The 24,447-nt window shown below is 39.7% G+C and overlaps 1 protein-coding gene across 1 annotated transcript in view; it reads left to right on the top strand.

Moving 5' to 3' along the window:
- The window catches only part of LOC142108926 (uncharacterized), a 42,056-nt gene that overhangs the window by 2,685 nt on the left and 14,924 nt on the right, over positions 1 to 24,447 (top strand). The window contains exon 3 of the mRNA XM_075192905.1: positions 14,636 to 14,908. Within this exon, the coding sequence (XP_075049006.1) occupies positions 14,636 to 14,908 (273 nt within the window). The remainder of the gene's footprint in view (positions 1 to 14,635; positions 14,909 to 24,447) is intronic.

Genomic DNA, 24,447 nt, shown 5'->3' with positions numbered 1-24,447 from the left:
TAGCCCTTGAAGTTTACATACAGCAATTGGTTAGCTGTTCAAGGTGCTTCTTAATTTTATTCAGTACGTATGAGCAGGTAAATTGATTGACACACATGTAATACTTGGCGCACACCTTTTCACATATGATGGCACATTTCTCATGAATCACATGATATTACCGTCCTATAACCAGGTTGGTGTTCTCTATCCTTCTTTCTCAATACACATAGAGAATCTGGAATCCAGGCTCATAAAAAAGATACATTTCATAACACAAACATTAAAAGTCCAGTGAAATCCCATAAAGAGGTTCTTTCTTCCACCTTGGGATTGAGAATTAAAGTTGCACCAAACCAATCTTGTGTGAATACCATCAGATCCCCCAAAAGATGTATGCTTACAGGACTTCAAATAATGTAGAGCATTAATACATATCAGCCATGGATGTCTCCACAGGATCCGTTCCACAACACCAGATTGAACAAGGATATTCACATGTCACAAATCGATTAAAGATGCAGGATGATCCAGCTGATGTCACGGACCTGTTTGCATCTGAATAACCAACGCGTTTCGACTCAGACAAGAGTCTTTTTCAAGGTAAGTTCACTATCTTCTAATGCCTCTTATTTATACTCATGTTTGGCGCGGAAAAACGGAGGAACAGTCTCACTCTGAATTCCATCCGACGCCAGAGAGAGGCTTGACTCACATACTGTTACTTCCGCAACTTCCGAAAACGTAAGTTGAAAGGAAAAACTTTATCGGTACACTTCATAATAGCAACAAGATGCCTGTCACTATAAAGTATCCGGGACTAATGGAATCTATCCGGCTTCTTATAAATTAAAATAACTAACATATAACACATCATAAAATATAAAATCATATGTATATATGAACATAAAACCATACATGTAAAAATATGAAAGGTAAGAACACACATAACAAAAAGAAAAGAAAACAAAAAATCCATAATCTTGAAATATGCGGAGAGCTTTTCTTCTCTGTCTTCATCATAATTTTCATGATCTTCATACTTACACAATGTGTCCCAGTTGGATCCAGAAAATAAAGAAAGATATACAGAGCGTTGTCATAATTCTATAATGGTTCATATATACACAGCACTCTGAATAACAATGGTACTAATAAAGTGACGTCATACAAGACTATACTAATGCAAATACAAAAGAGAGGACTGGTCTATACGTCAAACATAAGTGGACTTGAAACAGGTACATCAGAAACAAAAAAACAATCAATAGTATGACCCATGATGTTGGATTATAAGAACCACTTTAGTTCAAATTCTATATTTAGACCTCTGGGGGTCAAGGTTTTTAATAGAAAGATCCACTTAATTTCAGCCTTAGAGAGGGAGCCCGCAACATCTCTATTCTTCCAACTACCTTCAATCACTTGTATGCCACAAAATTGTTTGATGTCCTCTGGTTTGCACATGTGTGGGAAGGGCATGACTTCGGGGCGAGCCTGGTGACCTGGTGTCGGTACATTGACAATATTTTTTTCATCTGGAGGGGTTCCGAGATGGAACTTCAAGTTTTTTATGATTATTTGAATACTAATGATCAGTTTATCGAACTTTCTTTTGATTCAAGTAAATCCAGTGTCAACTTTTTAGACATAACGGTCTATATAGATGCAGGAGGAATACAGACAAAGACATATAAGAAACCGACTGACATCATAGGATATATCCAGTATGACAGTAATCATTATCAAAGATGGCTGGACAATATTCTTTATGGACAAATGAAAAGGATTAGACGTAATTGTAGCAAGTCTGTCAGGATCAGATCCATGATTTAAAGTCAGCATTTATAAATAAGGGGTACAATGAAAACTTTTTAAATCAAGTGGAAAAAAAAGTGTCTATGATCAATACAGATACCCTTCTGAGTTCTAAAACAAAACTATCTGGTGATCGGTGTCAAAAGTATGATTGTGCCTTCATTTCACAGTATAGTAAAGATTTTAAGAATATTGAAAAGATCTTCAGGAAATATTGGGGAATCTTATTGAAAGATAACATCATAGGCAATTGGTTACCTGAAAAACCTGTTTTTGTGTACAAAAAAGCTCCTAATCTCAAGGATCAATTAGTAAGGAGTGCATTTACAGAAGAATTTAGAAAATCAGTGAGGACCATTGGCTTCCACCTGTGTGGATTATGCTTGGCTTCTAAAACCATAAGATCAAAGACCAGCAAGGTCACCAGTTTGGACATCAATGGGTATTCACTGAAGATTGAGCAGTTCATTACATGCCATACTAGTAATGTGATTTATATCATAGAATGTAAATGTGGCAAATTTTATGTTGGAAAACTACGGGTCCTCTAAAGATTGGAGTAAGTGAACACATATATAACATCCGTAAAGGTTTAGAGAAGCACTCAGTATCTAATCACTTTAAAAATCAACACATGTGCAAACCAGAGGACATCAAACAATTTTGTGGCATACAAGTGATTTGAAGGTAGGTGGAAGAATAAAGATGTTGCGGGCTCCCTCTCTAAGGCTGAAATTAAGTGGCTCTTTCTATTAAAAACCTTGACCCCCAGAGGTCTAAATATAGAATTTGAACTAAAGTGGTTCTTATAATCCAACATCATGGGTCATACTATTGATTGGTTATTTGTTTCTGATGTACCTGTTTCAAGTCCACTTATGTTTGACGTATAGACCAGTCCTCTCTTTTGTATTTGCATTAGTATAGTCTTGTATGACGTCACTTTATTAGTACCATTGTTATTCAGAGTGCTGTGTATATATGAACCATTATAGAATTATGACAATGCTCTGTATATCTTTCTTTATTTTCTGGATCCAACTGGGACACATTGTGTAAGTATGAAGATCATGAAAATTATGATGAAGACAGAGAAGAAAAACTCTCCGTATATTTCAAAATTATGGATTTTTTGTTTTCTTTTCTTTTTATTATGTGTGTTCTTACCTTTCATATTTTTACATGTATGGTTTTATGTTCATATATACATATGATTTTATATTTTATGATGTGTTATATGTTATTTTAATTTATAAGAAGCCGGATAGATTCCATTAGTCCCGGATACTTTATAGTGACAGGCATCTTGTTGCTTTATGAAGTGTACCGATAAAGTTTTTCCTTTCAACTTACGTTTTCGGAAGTTGCGGAAGTAACAGTATGTGAGTCAAGCCTCTCTCTGGCGTCGGACGGAATTCAGAGTGAGACTGTTCCTCCGTTTTTCCGCGCCAAACATGAGTATAAATAAGAGGCATTAGAAGATAGTGAACTTACTTCAAAAAAGACTCTTGTCTGAGTCGAAACGCGTTGGCTATTCAGATGCAAGCAGGTCCGTGACATCAACTGGATCATCCTGCATCTTTATTCGATTTGTGACATGTGAATATCCTTGTTCAATCTGGTGTTGTGGAACGGATCCTGTGATTGAATCCGGTGTTGACATCCATGGCTGATATGTATTAATGCTCTACATTATTTGAAGTCCTGTAAGCATACATCTTTTGGGGGATCTGATGGTATTCACACAAGATTGGTTTGGTGCAACTTTAATTCTCAATCCCAAGGTGGAAGAAAGAACCTCTTTATGGGATTTCACTGGACTTTTAATGTTTGTGTTATGAAATGTATCTTTTTTATGAGCCTGGATTCCAGATTCTCTATGTGTATTGAAAAAGAAGGATAGAGAACACCAACCTGGTTATAGGACGGTAATATCATGTGATTCATGAGAAATGTGCCATCATATGTGAAAAGGTGTGCGCCAAGTATTACATGTGTGTCTTTTATTGCATATTTTGTATTTGTTTGTGAAGGGAGTGGACTCTCCACTACATGTAACAGGCTGCATTCTTAGGGAAGCGCTACTTTTATCAATTACTACTATCTTTTAGGTAAATTGATTGAGCATGCGTAATAGGTGGCTCTTGTCTCTATTAAAATGCAACATTTATTTGGTGGTTGATAGCAATAACTGCTCCTATCTTTTGGAAAACAATGTTTGTGATGTTAAATACTTTTGTGTCAAAAAAGACAAAAGTATTATAGGAGTGATACCTTTATTGTCTAACCCAAAAAAAAATTATTATATTTCGTCGCTTTCAGAGCACAGAGGCCCTTTTATCAGGCAAGTTTACAAATGAATGAGGAAAAGGCAAAACATTTAAGAGCTGTTACATCAAGAAATTTGTAGGGGGGGGGGGGGGGGGGTACATCATTAAGATAAGCTAAAGTAGTAAAACAAAGGTTATCGTTAGGGATAGAAGAGTAAAAGTCCTATGAGTTCAGATATCTGGAGTCACTCTGCTGTGGGGTGTGAAGTGTGTCCATGTCATAAATAATACTTGTCATTTTTGACACAAAAGTATTTAACATCACATAGATTTTTCTGGCTAACACGTTACTAAAATAATAATAGAAAAAAAATGTTTGCTACACAAACAATTGGAAAACAATGTTAAAAGTTGAATTATTTAACCGTAGAATGCAATATAAAATGGCAGTGGGCATAAAACTTTCATCCAATTTTTTTTTTTTTATTCCTCACCTATTTTTTTCCCCCACAGCTTACACATTTCATATGAAAGCTGTGACATTAATGGCTTCTTTCTTTCCTGTGGGCTGAAATATAAATGAGGTCTTTATAGCCAATAAATCATTTCTTAGTAATTCAGAATGTCTAATTTTGCCTGTAGTAAGAGTCCCGCTAATGATGTTTTTTCAAAGCATTCCTAAAGCCTTAACAAAGGCACTTTAACCTGTGCAAAAAAACATCCTGCTTGTGATGTTACACATTAGGATTTCACTTTTCTTAATTAATTTTTCATGTACTTTGCAGTGCCTGGGGATAAACATTACCTTTCAAACAGTATAGGTAAAACTAATTGCAAATTTGTATCACTGAAGACAGGAGGAAGTCTGTAACAATACTGCTTTCTCTTCCCTGCCATTGGGGGACACTGCGAGACATTGTGGTATAGTAGTGGGCTCAGGAGTCTTGTCACTTTAACTGCTAAGTCTTTGTACTCCTCCCCTGCTATGCCCCTCCTCTCCAGAGAAATCCTCGGTTTTTTTTAAGTGACTTGGAGCTAAGGTCACTAGAGTATAGGTTTCTGCCTATACTCTGTTAGTCTTATAGGTTTACATGTTTTTATTTTCTTTCCCTTAGGTGCAACGCAGGGTTCGGTGTAAGACCCAGAAAAACAGTGAGTAGGACCTAGCTCTGCTCTCTGGGGACCCCAGCGCAGGTATCAGAAGCCTGGTGCTCTTTTACTTTGCACCTACAGCCGGCATTCCCATAGATAGTGGAGGGGGGCTGTGTGAAGAAGCCTGTTTTATCGGATAGAATCCGCGCCCACGGTTCCCTGCATCAGTAGCGGTCAGAGGGAGTGAGGCTGTATCAGCCTCTTCTCCCCTGCCGCGTCCTGTGTCGGCAAGTCCCCGCTCGACCCTATGGCAACGAGCAGTTATAGAATGGGGACATAGCGGCGCTCACACTCATTTAGAGGTGAGTTAGTCCGCTTGAAGTGGGGCGCGCTCCTGTTATTAATATAGCGCGCGCCCAGTATTCCGTGGTGGCCATTTTGCTGGATGAGGCCAGGATGCGGAGGCAAGCAGGGCGGGCAGAGGCAGCAGGAAGGGGAGGAGTTTTACAATAACTTCCTTCCTCCCAGGCTGTTCTTCCCACGCGTAGGACCGAGTCTGCTCGTGGAGACACTGAAGTGAACAGCGTGTCAGCACTGCCCAGATCCTCTGCTTTGCCTCTCCTCTGCTGACAGACTTTTGATACCTGCTGTGTACAGGCTTGTATTCTATAGTCATTTGTGGAGGTTTATGATTGTTTTGTGAGTTATTTCAGGTGTAAATTTTCACAGACAGTACTTTACAGGTTTTTGCATTGGGAGGTTTGCTTATAGTTTAAAGAGAGTCTTTCTGGAATAGGAGACTCCAGAATTTTACAGTCTCCCTTTTGTCTGCATTTCTTTTAATAATTATTTTAAGAAGCAGGACAATGGCTGAGAATGGGACAGCTAAAGGCAAGGGTCACTCTGTGCCTTCTGCAATGTATTATACCTGTGCAAAATGTAATAGAAAACTTTCTGTTGGACACACAGACCGAAACGCCCTTTGTGCAGCTTGTACTGCGGACGCTCAGAGGCGAAACAGCTCAGTCTAGTAGGTATCTTCGGCAGTGGTAGAACCGCCTTGGCTGCAGTCCTTCTCTTCGGCTGTGGAAAACTGACGACCGTTATGCTGCGGGTAACAGAGGTACGTGAAAACACTACCCCACTTGCAGGCATTCAGTCTGACGAAAACGCTTCCACATCACAGGCAGGGTCAACCCACAGGGAAGATAGGTTATTAACTATTTCCCAGAGGGGTAAGAGAGCTATTACTGATACAGATTTTGACCTAGACCAGTACTATGATCTCTCCTCGGCAGAGGAAGGTGAGGTAGATTTACACCTGGAAGGGGAGAGCCCTTATGACTCTGACTCAGTTTCCACTAGTGTGGATAGTCTAATTCTAGGAATCGGGCATACCTTAGGGTTTGCTGATCCTGAGCCCTCAGCGCCCACGGGTGTCTCACTATTTAAAAGAGCTAAGGCTCAGTTAGCTACATTCCCCCATTCTCCAGAGATGTTGGAGATTATTTGAGAAGCTTGGCATAAGCCAAATAAACAATTTATGATGCCGGGAAAATTTAAATCCCTTTATCCTCTGCCACCTGAGGACACAGTAAAATGTGAGTCGTTACCTAAGGTTGACACCCCTGTAGCCTGTTTATCTTCAACTTCTGCTATTCTTGTTCAAGAACGGATAACCCTTAAAGTATACACGGATAGAAAGTGTGATTTAGCTCTTCGCTCAGCATACACTGCTGTGGGAAGCTTGTTGAGAACAAATATGGCTGTGGCCTGGGCTAACAAGGCCGTGCAGTTATGGATGGAAGCTTTGATTAAAGGTCTTAGAGATAATACTCCTCGTACGGAACTCTTAAATCTTGCAGAGTATGTACTAGTAGAGACCTCGGAGTATGTGGCAAACAGCCATGGATGCGGTGTCAGTGAATGCTAAGGCCTCCGCTCTTATTGTAGCGGCTCGTCGTAACCTATGGTTACGGACATGGTCGGTTAAAGCAGACTCTAAGAGGGCATTAGAGAATTTACCCTTTGACCGCTTAACCCTATTCAGGGCGGAGCTTGAAAGGGTCATTCAAGAGACTACGGGGTCAAAGGGCACTTCTCTCCCTACTAATCCAACAGGCCCCGTCGGGGTAGGTTTTGTTCCTTTCAGAGCTTTACCCGAGGGGGAGGTACCCTTAATAGAGGACAGTACTCAGCGTCAAGGGCATCTGCTAATAGAGGCAGAGGAGGTAGAGGTGCGGCGAGAAGAGGTTCTACTCGCCCAGCAGATTAGAGCTCAGCGTGACGGAGCTTCTCGGGGGGAGCATCAAGTAGGAACACGTCTTCAGTTCAGAGATCAGTGGTGGAAGTCCATAACATGTCTCTGGATTCGAGGGATTGTGTCCAGGGGCTATGTTATAGACCTCGCCCACTCCCCCTGTAACAGATTTTTCATCACCCCTCTCCCCTCTTGTCCCCTCAGACGTGTTGCTCTTCAGGAAGTTATTCCAAAACTTCTAGCAGCGCAGGTTATTGTTCATGTTCCTCCTCTAGAAAGGTGTCTAGGATTTTACTCAAACCTTTTCCTGGTACCAAAGCCAGATGCGTCTTTCCGGCCCATTCTGAATCTTCGGTCGTTAAACAAACAACTGAATATTCAAAAATTTTGCATGGAATCCCTTCCCTCTGTAATAGCAGGGATAGAGAAAGGGGAGTTTTTGGCATCCATAGACATCAAGGATGCCTACCTGCATGTTCCGATATGGGAAGGACACCAGAGTCTCCTTCGGTTTGCAGTAGGAGAGGCGCAATTCCAGTTCAGGGCTCTTCCATTTGGTCTGGCTACCGCTCCCAGTGTCTTTACCAAGATTATGGCCATCATGGTCGGTCTTTTGCGTCAGAGGGGGATAACCATTATCCCTTATTTAGACGACCTTCTCTTGAAGGCACCGTCTGCAGTCCTTTTATCCCAACATATACACACAGTTATGCAGTTTATTCAGAGTCACGGCTGGGTGTTGAATTTACCCAAGTCATCTCTAGTTCCAGATCAACAAATGCGTTTTTTGGGCCTGCTTTTCGATACTCAGTCTCTGAGAGTTTTTCTCCCAAGGGAAAAAGTCCTAGCTCTGCAGAGAAGGACCAGAGCCATTCTAGTGAAAAGGAGGGTCTCGGTCCTCAGTTGCATGAAACTGCTGGGGACAATGGTCTCGGTATTCGAAGCAGTCCCTTTTGCGCAGTTTCATTCCTGTTCACTTCAGGCAGAGATCTTACTCAAGTGGTCTCAGATTACTCAAAAGAATTTAGACAAGCAGATTATTTGTCTGTCCACGCCCACAAGGCTGTCCCTTGTCTGGTGGATGTCCCAAACCAATCTGGAGAAGGGCCAGTCCTTACAGACCTGGTCTTGGACTCTAGTCACAACAGACGCAAGTCTGTTGGGGTGGGGAGGAGTAACAGGAACCCTGAGGCTTCAGGGTCTCTGGTCCCCTCAGGAAGCCTCTCTTCCTATAAATATTCTAGAGCACTCGCAGTGAGGCTGCCATGTGAGAGACCAGGCGCATTTTGTCTTTGGCAGAGCATCAGGTGCCCAACATTCCGGGGTTTCAGAATTGGGAAGCAGACTTCCTCAGCAGACATTCACTTCATCCCGGGGAATGGGCTTTGAACAGTCAGATTTTCTCCCTTCTGGTGGATCTTTGGGGCTGCCCGGACATAGACCTGATGGCGTCCAGACTGAACCATCAGGTTCCGTGCTACGCCGCAAGAGCTCGAGACACGGGGCAGAAATAGTAGATGCCATGTCGGCCCCATGACCATATCGAATGGTGTACATTTTCCCTCCCATACCAATGATTGCGCGTGTCCTAAAGAAGTTGAAGAGGGAGAGAGTTCCCGCTATTCTAATAGCTCCATTTTGGCCATGCAGAGCGTGGTTCTCAGATCTGCTATTGTTAGCGGGGGCTCCTCCATTCCGGCTTCCAATGAAGATAGATCTTCTGGTTCAGGGTCCATTCCTTTACCAGGGTTTAGATCAGCTGGCTTTGACGGCCTAGCTCTTCGCTGTGACACCCCCCTTTTCCTATTTTTCATGCTGATAGGGCGGTCCTTCGTACCAAGCCATCTTTCGTTCCTAAGGTGGTTTCCAGGTTCCACCTAAATCAGGAAATTGTTGTCCCTGCGTTCCGAGCAAAGAAGGACTCCTTAGATGGGTCTATGCAGTTGTTGGATGTGGTATGAGCACTACAGGGTTATGTAGACCGTACGTCTCAGGTCAGAAAGACCAGAGATCTTTTTGTTTTATATGACGCCAATAAAAGAGGATGGCCTGCTTCAAAGCAGTCAATTGCCCGGTGGATCACATCCACGATTCGAGAAGCTTACATTGCAGCTTCTCTGTCCGTCCCGGAAAATTTTAAGGCACATTCTACTAGGGCAGTGGGTGCCTCCTGTGTGGCTAGGCATGGGGCGTCGGCGGAGCAGTTGTGTCGAGCGGCGACTTGGTCTTCCGTCCACACTTTCACTAAATTTTACAGACTTCAAGCAAGCTTTGGTCGCAGGATTATGCGTGCAGCTGGTCCAGAGCATTCCCACCCTTGAGGAAGCTTTGGTATATCCCTAATGTCTCGCAGTGTCCCCCAATGGCAGGGAAGAGAAAATAAGATTTTTACTCACCGTAAAATCCATTTCTCTGACTCCATTGGGGGACACTGCGCACCCTCCCAGTGCTCTCTATATAGTTCTGTGTGTTAAAACTATGGTTTTGGTTCTTTTATAATTTAAGACCTTTCAGGTTATATTACCTCCTTTACGTTCACTCTTGGCTATTCAAAACTGAGGATCTCTCTGGAGAGGAGGGGCATAGCAGAGGAGGAGTACAAAGACTTAGCAGTTAAAGTGACAAGACTCCTGAGTCCACTACTATACCACAATGTCTCGCAGTGTCCCCCAATGGAGTCAGAGAAATGGATTTTACGGTGAGTAAAAATCTTATTTTGTTCTTCTGGGTTTGTGAATAGAATTTACATTTCTTGTGACTGTGAATCAATAGTGAACATTTCTTTCTAGTTAGCAGTATTTATGTATCATTGCAACAGCTTGATTAGAGATATTGCAGTCATTATGCTCATGTACAATTTTAGTTACCTTCTGGCATTACTAAAGCCTCTTTTTACATCCATAGCAGAATGATTTATCTCCATCTTAGAATTCGTTATTTCCATTAAAAGGAATTTTATCCCTAACATGAATGGCCACTTATTTTGTTGAGCAAAACATATGTACTCTATGTTTCACACAGACACTGATCTATTATATATGCAAGTCTTTTTTTTTTTTTCTTCGTAGAACGCCCATACTACACTGTTAATATAAGCTGACCCTATACATCTTACAGGGTAACGGCAGAGTTATTGACCAGTTAAGGATAACATTCAAAATCCTGCCCATGACTTCTCAGTGGTTTTTATTGCATAAATGGATAGCAGCAGATTATGACATTAATCTGCTCCTGCTAGTAATGAAATAATATATAATAACAAATTTCTCGGTATAGTCAACATTTTGTAAGGTTTGTGTGTACCATCATTTCCATTTCTCAAAATCTTACAACTGATCACAACTCCTGTTGACTCATATCCACTGGTATTAAATGACATCAGTTTAATAGTGTGATTAACTTGGTACAATGCTTTGAACCGGGTATGACAATGGGAACCCATTGTGCCATGTTCAGAAAACCGACTCTCATTTATACTTGTATGGTGTTCTGCCAGGTTTTTGTTGGAAGTGCTAATGACCTCATGCAAGATTTGGAAATGGTGAACTCAGGGATATTGCAGATGATATGTCACTAATAATTTGTAAGGCTCGGTATTATACATTCTGCATACCTATTACTTTAACTTTAAATGTTGAATTTCTGTATTGATAGCTATTTGTACATATCAAATTAGTCTAAGTGTAATAGTAAACTTTATTACAATAAATTACAATGTAATACTTACTAACTCATTGTTTTGACAAGACACAAACATGATGTGTGAGTATGAAAGAGTAATCAAAACAAAACCACCTGGTCTGTCTAAAAATGATTAAACTCCCCCAAACTTATATTTCGTACTCTCTATTTAACTACCTATTTATGCCACCAAGTTTTGAAGGAGTCTCAGACTGATTTGTCTTGCAGTAAAATCACAACTTAAATTAATCACAGTTATTGTAAACCAAACAATTCCCTGTATTTAGTTATGTAGTGTTTATAACCAATCTAAACTGGCACATGAATTGATAAAAACACAAAAACAGAGCATTATAAAATGGTTAATATGATGTAGAAAGACAAAATGCTTAATGTAGAAAAAAATCTAATAAAATTACATACTGAAATACAATTGTAAACAAGCTTCTAAAATAAAACAGAATAAAAACAGAAATTAAAGACATGCATGTTTCATAGAATCAGTGAAGGGGCATGCTAAAAAGTGCATAGAACCTCATTAGCAGATTGATACGCAAGAACTGGCAATTTTTAATGAAATACATTTAAATGTTTAAAAATATCAGCTGCCCACCAACCCCCCTGCATTGTGAGGTCAAAAAGAAATGTGCTAGTTGGCTGATCTGTTTTCCTTTTTTCTTTTATGGCCTTCACTGCACATAAATTTCTATGCCAGCATTTTTATAAATTAATTATGTTTTCTCCAGAATATGATAGAAATATCATGATTAGTCTAGGAAATTAGCATGATTTTATGCACAGATATTTATGAAACATGACTATGCTAGATAAATTATTTGGGTAGATTTTTGGTCTGTCCCTTTAACTTATAGAGCTAGTAGTTATTGATGGCACATGACCTGGGCCTTTGTTTATTTATTAAGATTGGCATAGAGATCTCGTAGAACATGGTTTATGAAAGTTTATTTTGATGTATTGGGTTCCCTATATTAATATGAGCAAGCACCTTGTCCATGTCAAAAACCGTTGTCTGGCACCCTAATCTCATCTGTAGCTGGGGGTTACCAGACCTGTCCAAATACAATCACATTCCACAGGCCTCAGAGTAAATTCAGCATTAACCACTAAGTTATTTACAGGTACTCATCTCAGTGAGAGTACTCATTTATATTTTTATATTTATAATCATGTCACTTAGCTTAAAACTCTACAATGTTGTATTCATTGCACTAGTAAAGGCTAAGTTTAGTTACCAATGACAGATACAATGGGGTAATGACCATTCAATTTGCAAATTTAAACCTCTTATGGTTCCTATTTTTCCTTATCAGTTTGTATCTGAATGTTTGTAGATAGAAATATTCTGAAGAAATTTAAGTGGCCAGGACATATCTTTTTCACAATTTGTAAGACGTAATGAGTCAATTAGGTATCACTTATATGTAACTGGTGATGCCCAGAATTAGTAGGCTGATGTGGTTTGTCAATGTCTTCCTGATCCAGGTAGGCTTGTTCCTGAAGGGTTTTAAATGGGAAGCATTAGCTTCTGTTTTAACAGGTTCTCGTTTATCGCTAAAGTCTTTCATGTTTTCCTGGGTGGTGCTGTCTGCGGTTACAGTCCTTGATCTCCCTACTGTAATCTTCTCTCTCATCCACAAAACTTCACTCTCTGTTCCTTATTTCCCATCCTAAATCACTGTCGTCGTCAAATTCCTCCCTCCCTCTCTGTTATTTGTCTGACTGTTTATCTTTGGTTAAATTCCCCCCTGTCTATGCTATCCTACTTGTCACCTGAACTTCCTATCTTACTAAAATTTACACTAATTGAAATTCAACATTAAAGAAACTTGAAAATGTGTCACTCACCTCTTTACCTGAATCTTCTCTATGGTTATAGTCTTTCACTTCTCTATGCTCTATTCCATTTACTCTTGCTTTCTATTGTTTGTTACTTCTTCTCTAATTTCTTTTTACTTTTTACTTTATCCATTTATTTTGCTGTCTTTCAGGGTTCCCACATCCAATTCTAGCACGGTGGCCAAGTGGTTAGCACTTCTGCCTCACAACGCTGGGGTCATGAGTTCAATTCCCGACCATGGCCTTATCTGTGTGGAGTTTGTATGTTCTCCCCGTGTTTACGTGGGTTTCCTCCGGGTGCTCCGGTTTCCTCCCGCACTCCAAAAACATACTAGTAGGTTAATTGGCTGCTATCAAAATTGACCCTAGTCTCTGTCTGTCTGTTAGGGAATTTAGACTGTAAGCTCCAATGGGGCAGGGACTGATGTGAATGAGTTCTCATATCCAATGTTGATGATGATGACTGTTCTCCTCTTTATATACCTTGCTTCTATCTTCTCCTTCCTGTCAATCTCTCACTCTCTTTAATTCTATCTTTGTCTTTCTCTCTTGCAGTCTTTACTCAGTCTCTCTCACTTGTATATACACACACTGTCTTCATTTTCCATTTGTGTCTTTCTCTCTTACATTGTTTTTACACCAGCTGTCAGCCTCTCTCTCTGTTTTTATTTAGCATTTCTATATATTCCTCTCTCTGTATCTATCTGCTCCTTACTCTCTTTAATTGCTCCTCTCTCTTCTACATCACACTCTCTTCAATGGTTCTTCTCACTCCTGCTGAGTCGTGCACTGGAAGTGTCCTCCTCGCTCACTCCCCTCTTGTCATTGGCTGGGTGCAGAAGGTGTTGCTGGAGGCTTGCTCCAGTCACGTGGGGCGCTAGCCTCAGAGTATGCAGGTGGTTCTCCTTATTACTATTATTTAACTGGTATTGGTCTTCCGCTTCTTTTAGTGACATGTTGACCTTCACCTCAGCTACTACTATTTACATTGTTATGATTAAACTAAGTAGTGGAGCAATCAAGCTGTTACAATAGTAAAATATTTATTAGTAACATTTTTGTAGTGTTCTACGCCTGTGTTTGGTGTGCACTGTGGTTTGCTGAACATATATATTGAGGCCAATGGAATGACCTCAAGTGACCTCCCAAATGCACGTAAAATTGAGAGTTAACAACTGCATGTCAAATGTGACTCTGAGGCTAGCGTGTGACATCCGGTTTCATGTGTGTTTTAATTTCAGTGTGTACCTGGCCTTATGCTGCGTTTTCTGTTCTGTATGTTTTATTTTATACATGATGTAAGTTAGCATTTATTGACTTGTTTAAAATACAATAAAATTATAGTGACCGTAACCTTACATCCATTTATACTGCTCAGTGTGTGATGTAATTACACAACAGGGTCATAATGTGAAAGAAATTAAATGCATATAGACTAGAATTTAGCACATTGCAGATGTTGCAGAATGCCATAGCCCAAACCTTTTTATTTCAATCAAAGTGGTCTGCCCATGCTTCATTCTCTGGTTCATCACTGGTTTCTCATGAATAATAATTAAGCCCACAAAAAGGATGTTTCTCCTGTGTGTCGAGGACCAGTAGACTTCAAGTACATATTTTGTCCAGTGGAAAAATGATTTCACATATTCTTCTCTTTTTTTTTTTTTTTTTGGTACAGGAGTGCTTTCAATTTATACTGCCAGCCCTACCTCATGCTATAGACCTTTTAAAGGATGCTATTGTGAAAGTAAAAGAAGTTCATGATGAGTTAGAAGATTTACCCTCTCCGCCACCTCCCCTCTCTCCTCCACCAACGACAAGCCCTCACAAACAGACAGAAGATAAAGGGGTGCAGTGTGAGGAAGAGGAGGAAGAGAAAAAAGATAGTGGTGTTGCATCAACAGAAGATAGTTCCTCTTCACACATAACAGCAGCAACAATTGCAGCAAAGGTGAGTTAAGGTTGTAAGTAGCACACTCATGACTTGTAAGAACCTTGTCTGCACACTTATGCTTGGATATTTATATTTTACCCAAGGATGTTTAAGCTTTCATTGTTATAAATGTTTGTATGCAAGTGAACATTTACACATAATGTGAAGCCCCAATAAACATCATTCTAATTTTTTTATTTTTTATCCATGCCTGTTACAATTCAGTGCATTTCAGTGTATCCCTTTACCACAATATACACATCAAGGTTCAGAAATGTTTACCATTAAAGTGAGCTGTTCTATAAGCGGACAACCCATGCAGTCAGCAGAATTGTATCTTCTGGCCTCCCCTAAAGACTGACATCCAGCTGTCTATCTCATACCACCCAACTGTCCCAATTTTGGTGGGACAGTCCTGATTTTAGGGCTATGTCCTGCGGGTGGTAACTTGTGAGGTACCTTCCGTTCACAGATGCTGACGATAGCAGAGCAGCGGTGGACGGGTGCCGCACACCTGCTACTGGTGCGTGTTGCACTGTTTAGCGGGGAAGGGAGGTTTCTAAGTGGCAGTCCTTTGAGGGAGTGGCCACGCCCCCATCATGACATGCCTGCGCCCCCCGTTATGCTGTGGCCACGTCCCCATGTCTTATGCCATGTACTCAAATGTTAGGAGGTATGCTATCTAGTACTCTTCTGTACACAGTGCATTGGCTTCACTCACTGTATGTCAGTTGTTATGCAAATACTCTACTAGTACATTTGTAGAGTGTAGTTGTAATGAATATAAAATTTAGTATTTCACATTCTAACTCAGTCTGATCATTAACATTTTTAGGCCCCAAAAATGTGCTGTTCTTCAGGGAAGTCATCTTTCTGTCATTATAGGAGCTCACTGTTTAACACCATAGCACAATGCATAAATGATTGTGCCACACTACAGGAGTTGTACTCACAAGCAGCTGTCAGAATTTAAATTACAATACATGAATCCCACTGGAAAATGTTTACAGATCAGAGGGCCGAAGACTGCACGTGCATGTGTACCTCTTTTCACATTATGTTTCCTTTTCCAATTTGACAGCATTCAACGTGGGGCTGTATATGCTATAAAATACTACATATCATAGACTGGGAACTGTGTTAATTTATTTATGCAAATTGACATTGCTTATTCGGTTGGTCAGAAATAACAGATTATATGATAAATGTGCTTTGTGTCTTGTAAAATACTAAAAGTTGTATGTTAAATGGAATTGTTAAAAGGATGTATATTTTAACTAATGTTCCCCAACTGATAATGTTTACAAAATATTACAACCATAGTATTTAGCTCTTGAGATTTCTGCTGACAATCAAGTGACTAAAAAGTTAGTAGTCTGTAGTCTCACATCATCTTCCATTCAATATTTACTAAAACAATAACTGTTCTTTTGTTTGTTTTTCGCTTTGTTGAAACAATGTTGCTACAATCTGCAAAGCACAGTGCTACAAAAAGCCTAGTGACTATTCTATGTTGTTTTTCAACTCAAAATATTTACAAATCATAAATCTGTAACACATATTTAAGAAAAGAAATACCGGCTGAATATAAGTATTCGAGTCCAAAATTAGTTTTGCTATTTTGACTTAACTGGTTTGAATTTGTTCAGTATGCCTTGCTTCTTCATGCTCGCCATCTACCCTTGTAGGTAATATATTCATTATTGAACAGCATAAGCCAGTGACCCTGTTTGAGTAAAGCTGACCAAATACCATTGTGGATCATTTGGTACAACATGATAGCACTGTCGTTAGCATTGGCGTCTCAAAGCGCTGGTGTCATGAGTTTGATTCCGACCAGGGACCTGCCTTTGTGGAGTTTGTATGTTCTCCCCTTGCTTTCGTGCTCTAGTTTCCCCCCAAGGCCAAAACATAGGCTAATTGGCTCCTGACAAAAATAGGCCCTAGTCTGTGTGTGTGTGTGTGTATGGTTGAGAATGGGACTGGGGCTGATGTCAATTACTACATATCCTCCGTACAACGCTGCACAAAATAATTGGTGATATTTAAATAAACAATAATAATAAGATAATAATTTGATCATTGTCCAATTTGGCTACCCATTAAACAGCAGGACCACTTCCAGCATCACTGAGGAAGATGACCACTTAACACAGGCGGAATTTACCAGCATGATGATCAGGTTCATTTCCATAAGATTATTATTGATCATTGTGGTTGTTTTCACAGCGTAACTCCCAGTTGTAGGTTTGCTGTACTGGTAGGAGCCTTCAGACTGTCACTTGCTAGTTTATGTAGATAAAATAGCAAATATGCTTCAGAGAAGAGGAGATATGGTGTAAATAAGGCAAAATTGGCACAAAAAAAGCCACTTAGATAATGTATATATTATAGCTTCGGTCACTGGTTTTCATTAACGTAAGAGCCCTTTCAACTTCATATCTGATACAACTGCTTCCTAGAATTGATAGGTTCATAGAAATTCTTGCTACTTAATGTTTTCTGTGACATTACATTGATTGTCAGTTTTCCAAATGCTAAAAAGGTATAAAATGTTCTGTTTTGTTTATAGAACGTTTGTACGTACACTTCTTACAAATGGTCCCTTTTGCTAAGATTCCATTCTTTTCCACTACATGGATTCCAATCATTAGATGTAGAGTATTTTATAGTAAATCTCTCTTTTACAGAGGATGCACAAAATCTTTGTTATATAATCCCTCCATAATCATAGGGGGTTATATAATATAAAGCAGACAAAGAAAATACTGTTGTGCATGGTTGCTTTATAATATATTTCAAAATTACTCTGTAGGGGTCATTGCTGCATTAATTTATGCAGTTCATCACACTGAACAGTCTAGTTAGGACTGGATCAGTTTATTAAGAATCTGAACAACTGTTATGTAGGTCAACAACATGCAAATGTTCACAGATTTGATAAACGTTTGCTAGGATAAAGGGTAATATAACCGAATGTATAATTATTCATGTAGTTAAACCTTGTTTCTAATTGTGAATGCAAACTACTTAATAATCTGACGGACATTGACGTATTGCTTTTACTGAACTGTCTTTTTTTATTTTTTTCTTAGTCTTATTTGCAATATTGCATACCTCCCAACTGTCCTAATGCAGGCAGTACAGTCCCAATTTGAGGGTTCTGTCCCGCCATCCTAATTGGGACCGCTATGTCCCGCTGTTAAGGAAGTTGGTAGGTTTGCCCATTCACATCTGCTGTGCACAGCAACTGTCTACTGGGGTGCCACGCGCACCTACCACTTGTGTACGCAGCAATGAATGGGTGATTGAAAGGAAGAGGAGGGATGACTGGGGCAGCCTAATGCTTGAAAACCACTAGACACCCCCCCCCCAGGAATGTGGTCACGCTCCCATCGTGACACTCCCAGGTTGGGTGGTTTTGTAAGATAGATCATTTTAAAGTCTGAGATAATATACTTTAGTTTGTTGATGTATTAACACTCTGAGGAATTCACTTTCACTCACTGATATTGCTACTCACGGTAACAATCTTTACTTTATATAATATTCCTACTTTTTAAGTAGTCAAAGTAGGGCATTAAAATTAGTATACAAAAAAAACCTAAAACTAAACAAGCACATCTTCAAGACTATTATCCTACCAAGGCACACCATTCACATTTCCAGCACATACAAGCTATATTAGTGCATGGCTACCTACCGGATAAGATCACACCTCAAAATTTTGTACATACATTAACATAAATACAGTTAATTACACTAAAGAGCCATAGCAGCTACAATGCTATACAAGTCCAAATAATATGCACAGTTCCATCAAAGTTCAATGAAAATTGAATTTCCTCCTCTTTCTGGATTTCTTCATATTTTATCAGTAAATTATGGAAGCTTTGTGGGAGTCCAGAAGATGACTGTAAAAGGGTATCTATTTCTGCCACTCAAGAGGAGGGTGCTATTTCCCTTGTGTCTGTTATTACTCCCTGTTATCAGGAGGGTCCAATGATGAAGCAAATATACTATTAATGCTTATATCATAATAACCATTTAATAACTACCTTCATTATCACTCACACAGGGTAGGTTCCAGTTTAAACCCAATTCTTAGAAAGATAATTCTATTTCAGTGTCTGCTCTATTTACTCTGATTACCACAGTACAATATAGGGAATAATACAGATTCACAAAGGATATCCACAAAGTCTCATTAAAGATAATATGTTTTCTTCTTATTATTTGTTATTTTTATTGTTTTCCTTCTCTTTGTTAGAGCTAGTGGGTGTGGTTTAATTGCATAGTTGATACAGCTGGTTAGTGCAAGCTCTATTTAACAGGAGGTAGCAAGCGATTTCATTGAGCTTGTGATTTCACTGCTTTTTTGATTTCAACTGCTGTTTTTGTTTAAAGTGTGGAGTTGGTTCCAGTAAGCAGTTGAATCCAGGAAGGGGTTTAATCTGGTAAGTGGCTAGGAAAGGCTAGTACTAAAGTTCACTGTAGGCTATAAGAAGTTAGGTTAGCCATAATAAGATGAGTAGTAGCAGGCTTGATGATCTCACTCAATGCATATCTTGTCATATGTATGCACACTTGGAGCAAGTGTTCCAAGGTTTATACCTCTGTGAGAAATGTGAGCAATTGGTCTCTTTGGAAGCCCAGGTAACTGATCTAAAGCAGACCATTGCAACATTGAGAGACATTGCCAACCTGGAGCAGAGTTTACAGCTCACCGTTGATGCGTTATCTGAGCAGGGTGGAGCAGAGACAGAGGAGGATGCACAGGTAGGCAGCTGGGTAACAGTTACTAGGGGTAGCAGAGGGAGGAAGAGGCAGGCCAGTTCTGAGCTAGACAATCCCAGCAGATTTGCCAGATTGGATGAAGATACTGTGGAAGGCAGTTCAGAATTGGTAGAGTTGGATGACACTGCTTCCTCTAGCAACCAGGGGAATGGTCTCTCCAGCACAGAGGGGACCAAAGTTACTCAGGGACCCAGGCAGATTGTGGTGGTAGGGGATTCAATTATTAGGAAGGTAGATAGGGCAATCTGTTACCGGGACCGTGCATGCCGAACAGTGTGTTGTCTCCCGGGTGCTCGGGCTCGGCATATTGCGGATCGGGTGGACAGATTGTTGGGAGGGGCTGGGAATGACCCAGCGGTTTTGGTGCATGTTGGCACCAATGACCGAGTTAGAGGAAGAAGGGGTGTCCTAAAGAATGATTTCAGGGACATAGGTCGCAAACTTAAGGCAAGGACATCCAAGGTAGTATTTTCGGAAATACTACCTGTGCCACGCGCTAGTCCAGGGAGGCAACGGGAGATTAGGGAGGTTAATGCGTGGCTAAAAGATTGGTGTAGGAAGGAGGGTTTTGGATTCTTAGAGCACTGGGCTGATTTCTCGGTCAGTTGCCATCTTTATTGTCGTGATGGATTGCACCTGAATGAGGAGGGGGCTGCAGTGCTAGGGGAGAGGATAGTTAGAAGGTTGGAGGAGATTTTAAACTAGGCTCCGGGGTGGAGGGGCAAGCTAGTATTTATGGGATAGACATTGAGAGTAGTAAGGAGGAATTTAACAAGAGTAAAGGGGGTGGAGAGGGGGGAAAGGGAAGCATAGCCGATAAGGAGCGGCCCTTTTTAAAGCAAAAAGAAATACCTAAGGGAGGCAATAGACTTAAGTGTATGCTTGCAAATGCAAGAAGCCTGACAGGTAAAATGGGGGAGTTAGAACTAGTAGCAATGAATGAGCAGTATGATATTATAGGTATTACTGAGACCTGGTGGGATGATACACATGACTGGGCAGTCAACTTGGAAGGCTATTCTCTCTTCAGGAGGGATAGGGTAAATAAAAGGGGAGGAGGAGTATGTCTTTATATTAAGCCAGAATTAAAACCAAGTATTCAGGAAGTTATATACGAGAATATTGGTGATAATATAGAGGCATTGTGGGTGGAAATATCCAGCGGAGGAAAAAGTTCAGAGAAGTTTCTGATAGGGATATGCTATAAACCGCCAGATATTAGTACGATTGAGGAAGCCCAACTTCTACAGCAAATTGAAAAGGCTACACAACTAGGTCAAATTTTAATTATGGGGGATTTTAATTATCCGGACATTGATTGGAGTACTGAGACCTGCGGTACAGCTAGGGAAAATAGGTTTCTGAGCACTCTAAAAGACCATTACGTGTCCCAATTAGTTGAGGAACCAACTAGGAACCGGACTATACTGGACCTAGTAATAACAAACAATGTAGACGTAATATCAAATATTCAAGCAAAGGAGCACTTGGGAAACAGTGATCATAATATGGTCTCATTTGAAATTAGTTTCCAGAAACAACAGTATAAGGGATCAACTAGGACTTTAAACTTTAAAAAGGCAAATTTTAATATGCTAAAGGAGTCTAAAGAGCATAGACTGGGACAAAGCCTTTGAAGGAAAAAATACGGAAGAAATGTGGGCTGTCTTTAAAATGTTGTTGGAAACATACACGTATAAGTTTATTCCTATGGGAAATAAATGTAAAAGAATTAAGTCTAAACCAATGTGGCTAAATAAAAAGGTAAGGGAAGAAATGCAAAGGAAGAAGCGTGCATTTAAATTGTTTAAGTCTGAAGGGTCAGAGGAGTCCTTCCATAGGTACAAGGGATGTAATAAAACATGCAAAAAGGAAATTAGATTGGCTAAATTAGAAAATGAAAGGCACGTTGCAAAAGAAAGTAAGACAAACCCCAAAAAGTTTTTTAAGTATATAAATGGCAAAAGGATTAAAAAAGATAATATAGGACCCCTAAGAAGTGAGATGGTTGAATTGATAAATGATACTAAGGAAAAAGCAGAGATATTAAACACGTTCTTTTCTTCAGTATTTACCAGAGAGGAACAAATGGCAGGAGTAATACATAAAAATGGAAATGAAACCATGCCATTAATTAATACTTGGTTGTCAGAGGAAGAAGTCCAAAGGCGACTGAAGAATATTAAGATAAATAAAGCTCCAGGTCCAGATGGCATACACCCAAGGGTCCTTATGGAATTAAACTCGGAAATAGCTAGACCGCTATTCTTAATTTTCAGAGATTCAATCTCATCAGGCTCAGTACCAAGGGATTGGCGAATAGCAGATGTGGTGCCGTTGTTTAAAAAGGGGACGAGATCACAACCAGAGAATTATAGACCTGTAAGCCTGACATCAATAGTGGGGAAACTACTGGAAGGTATTTTAAGGGACAGTATTCAGGATTACTTGGTACGCAATAAAATTATTAGTGGGAATCAACATGGATTTGTGAGGGATAGGTCATGTCAAACTAATCTAATTAGTTTCTACGAGGAAGTTAGTGGGAACTTAGACCAGGGCAGGACAGTAGATGTGGTCTACTTAGATTTTGCAAAGGCCTTTGATACAGTGCCACACAAGAGGTTGGTTTACAAAATAAGGGAACTGGGTCTAGAAATCAAAATTTGTACTTGGATCGAAAACTGGTTAGAGAATAGGGAACAGAGAGTTGTGATAAATGGAACATTTTCTAATTGGTCAAAGGTCTTAAGTGGAGTTCCTCAAGGTTCCGTGCTGGGACCACTCCTTTTTAATATATTTATTAATGACCTTGGTGATGGTTTAGAGAGTAAAGTTTCTATTTTTGCAGATGACACTAAACTCTGTAAGGTAATAAAATCAGAGCAAGATGTAGCTTCTCTACAGAGGGACTTAAATAAACTGGCGGATTGGGCGGCTAAATGGAATATGAGGTTTAACACAGATAAATGTAAGGTTATGCATTCAGGGATCAAAAACAAGAACGCAATCTATAAATTAAATGGAATTAATTTGGGAGAATCTATAATGGAAAAGGATTTGGGAGTGCTCGTAGACAGTAGACTTAGCAATAGTGCTCAATGTCAAGCAGCAGCTGCAAGGGCAAACAAAGTATTGGCATGCATAAAAAGGGGCATAGATGCAAGGGAAGACAGTGTAATTTTGCCACTGTATAAATCATTGGTAAGACCTCATCGTGAATATGCACTACAGTTCTGGGCACCACTCTATAAAAAAGATAATTTGGAACTAGAAAGGGTTCAGAGAAGGGCGACAAAATTGATAAAGGGTATGGAGTCATTAAGTTATGAGGAAAGGTTAGCCAGTTTAGGCATGTTTACTTTAGAAAAGAGGCGTCTAAGGGGAGATATGATTACTATGTACAAATACATTAGTGGTCAATACAGAGAGCTTTCATGGGAACTTTTTACCCCAAGGACCATACACCGGACACGTGGTCATCCCCTAAGGTTAGAGGAGAGGAAATTTCACAACCAGCAAAGGAAGGGGTTCTTTACAGTAAGGGCAGTCAAGATATGGAATTCATTGCCAGGGAAGGTTGTGATGGCAGATTCAATAGATATGTTTAAGAAAGGGTTAGACAAATTTTTAGCGGAAAGGTGTATCCAGGGATACGACCGTTAATTTAAAATAAAGGATAGTAGTGGATATAGGGTAAAAATTGGATTGCAATATTGAGTCTGGGGGGATTTTCAAAATTGAAACAGATGGGCGGTTGCCTACTCTGGATTAATTTCAAATATAAGTGCAGGATCGCAGGAGATCCAAAATAGGTTGAACTTGATGGACTGGTGTCTTTTTTCAACCTCATCAACTATGTTACAACTATGTTACTATGTTATTAACAATATATATTTTCAGTAACATATTTACACATATAATAACAGTGTAGAAAACATAATACATTTTACATGAAATACAATGCAGTGCCTACTTCAGCTGCTTTATCTACGTATAAATGTGCCTTACTTATCTATGTTACGAAGTTAGGATGGTAGTGCTATATGTATGTATATATTAGATTTCAGTGTGGGTGTGTGTATGTATGTTTTAATTGCAAGGGGAGGTGTGCAAGACGGAGGATTGATCAGACCACATGGTAAATAGACAAAGGACATAACAATCCAAAATGGAGTCCAGACCATGTGACTGACTCTAGAACAAATCATAACTCATATGGCTCACTGAGGAGTCATTTTATACTAAATCTATCCAGCACTAGACTGCATGTGCAGCACTTAATACAAAACTCCTTTATCTCCTCTATATTCTTTAACAAACAGTATATGCACTTAATCTATGCAATCTGCACATTTCCTTCACTATCCCATGCACATTACTACCATTTAAACCAACAGTCTATGCAAAGCTCCAAAACTTTCCCAAAACAACCATTCTAGTCTAGCCAATAAACAATGCATTGCAATTTATATGCAAAACAATCCTTTCACTTACTAGGCATTTGCACTAAACTGCATTAAACGGTCTTTATCTATGCTTACAGTGTTGACAATAGTGCATTCACAAAACAGTATAACCACAACAATTCCACTCAAACATTGCAGATAAACGCTGTACATATTAAACATCAGCAATTTCAGTTTTATCTACTTAAGTAACACAATAGGTCTACATACAGTTACACCATTGTCTTGCCCAATCTAACTTTTCCAAGCCTTTTCTATTAAACACAAACAGCTCACAATACTTAAAATGGC

Source organism: Mixophyes fleayi, chromosome 12, assembly GCF_038048845.1.
Source record: "Mixophyes fleayi isolate aMixFle1 chromosome 12, aMixFle1.hap1, whole genome shotgun sequence".
Taxonomy (NCBI): Eukaryota; Metazoa; Chordata; class Amphibia; order Anura; family Limnodynastidae; genus Mixophyes; species Mixophyes fleayi.
The sequence above is the reverse complement of the archived record's forward strand: the minus strand, read 5'-3'. Positions and strand labels throughout refer to the sequence as shown.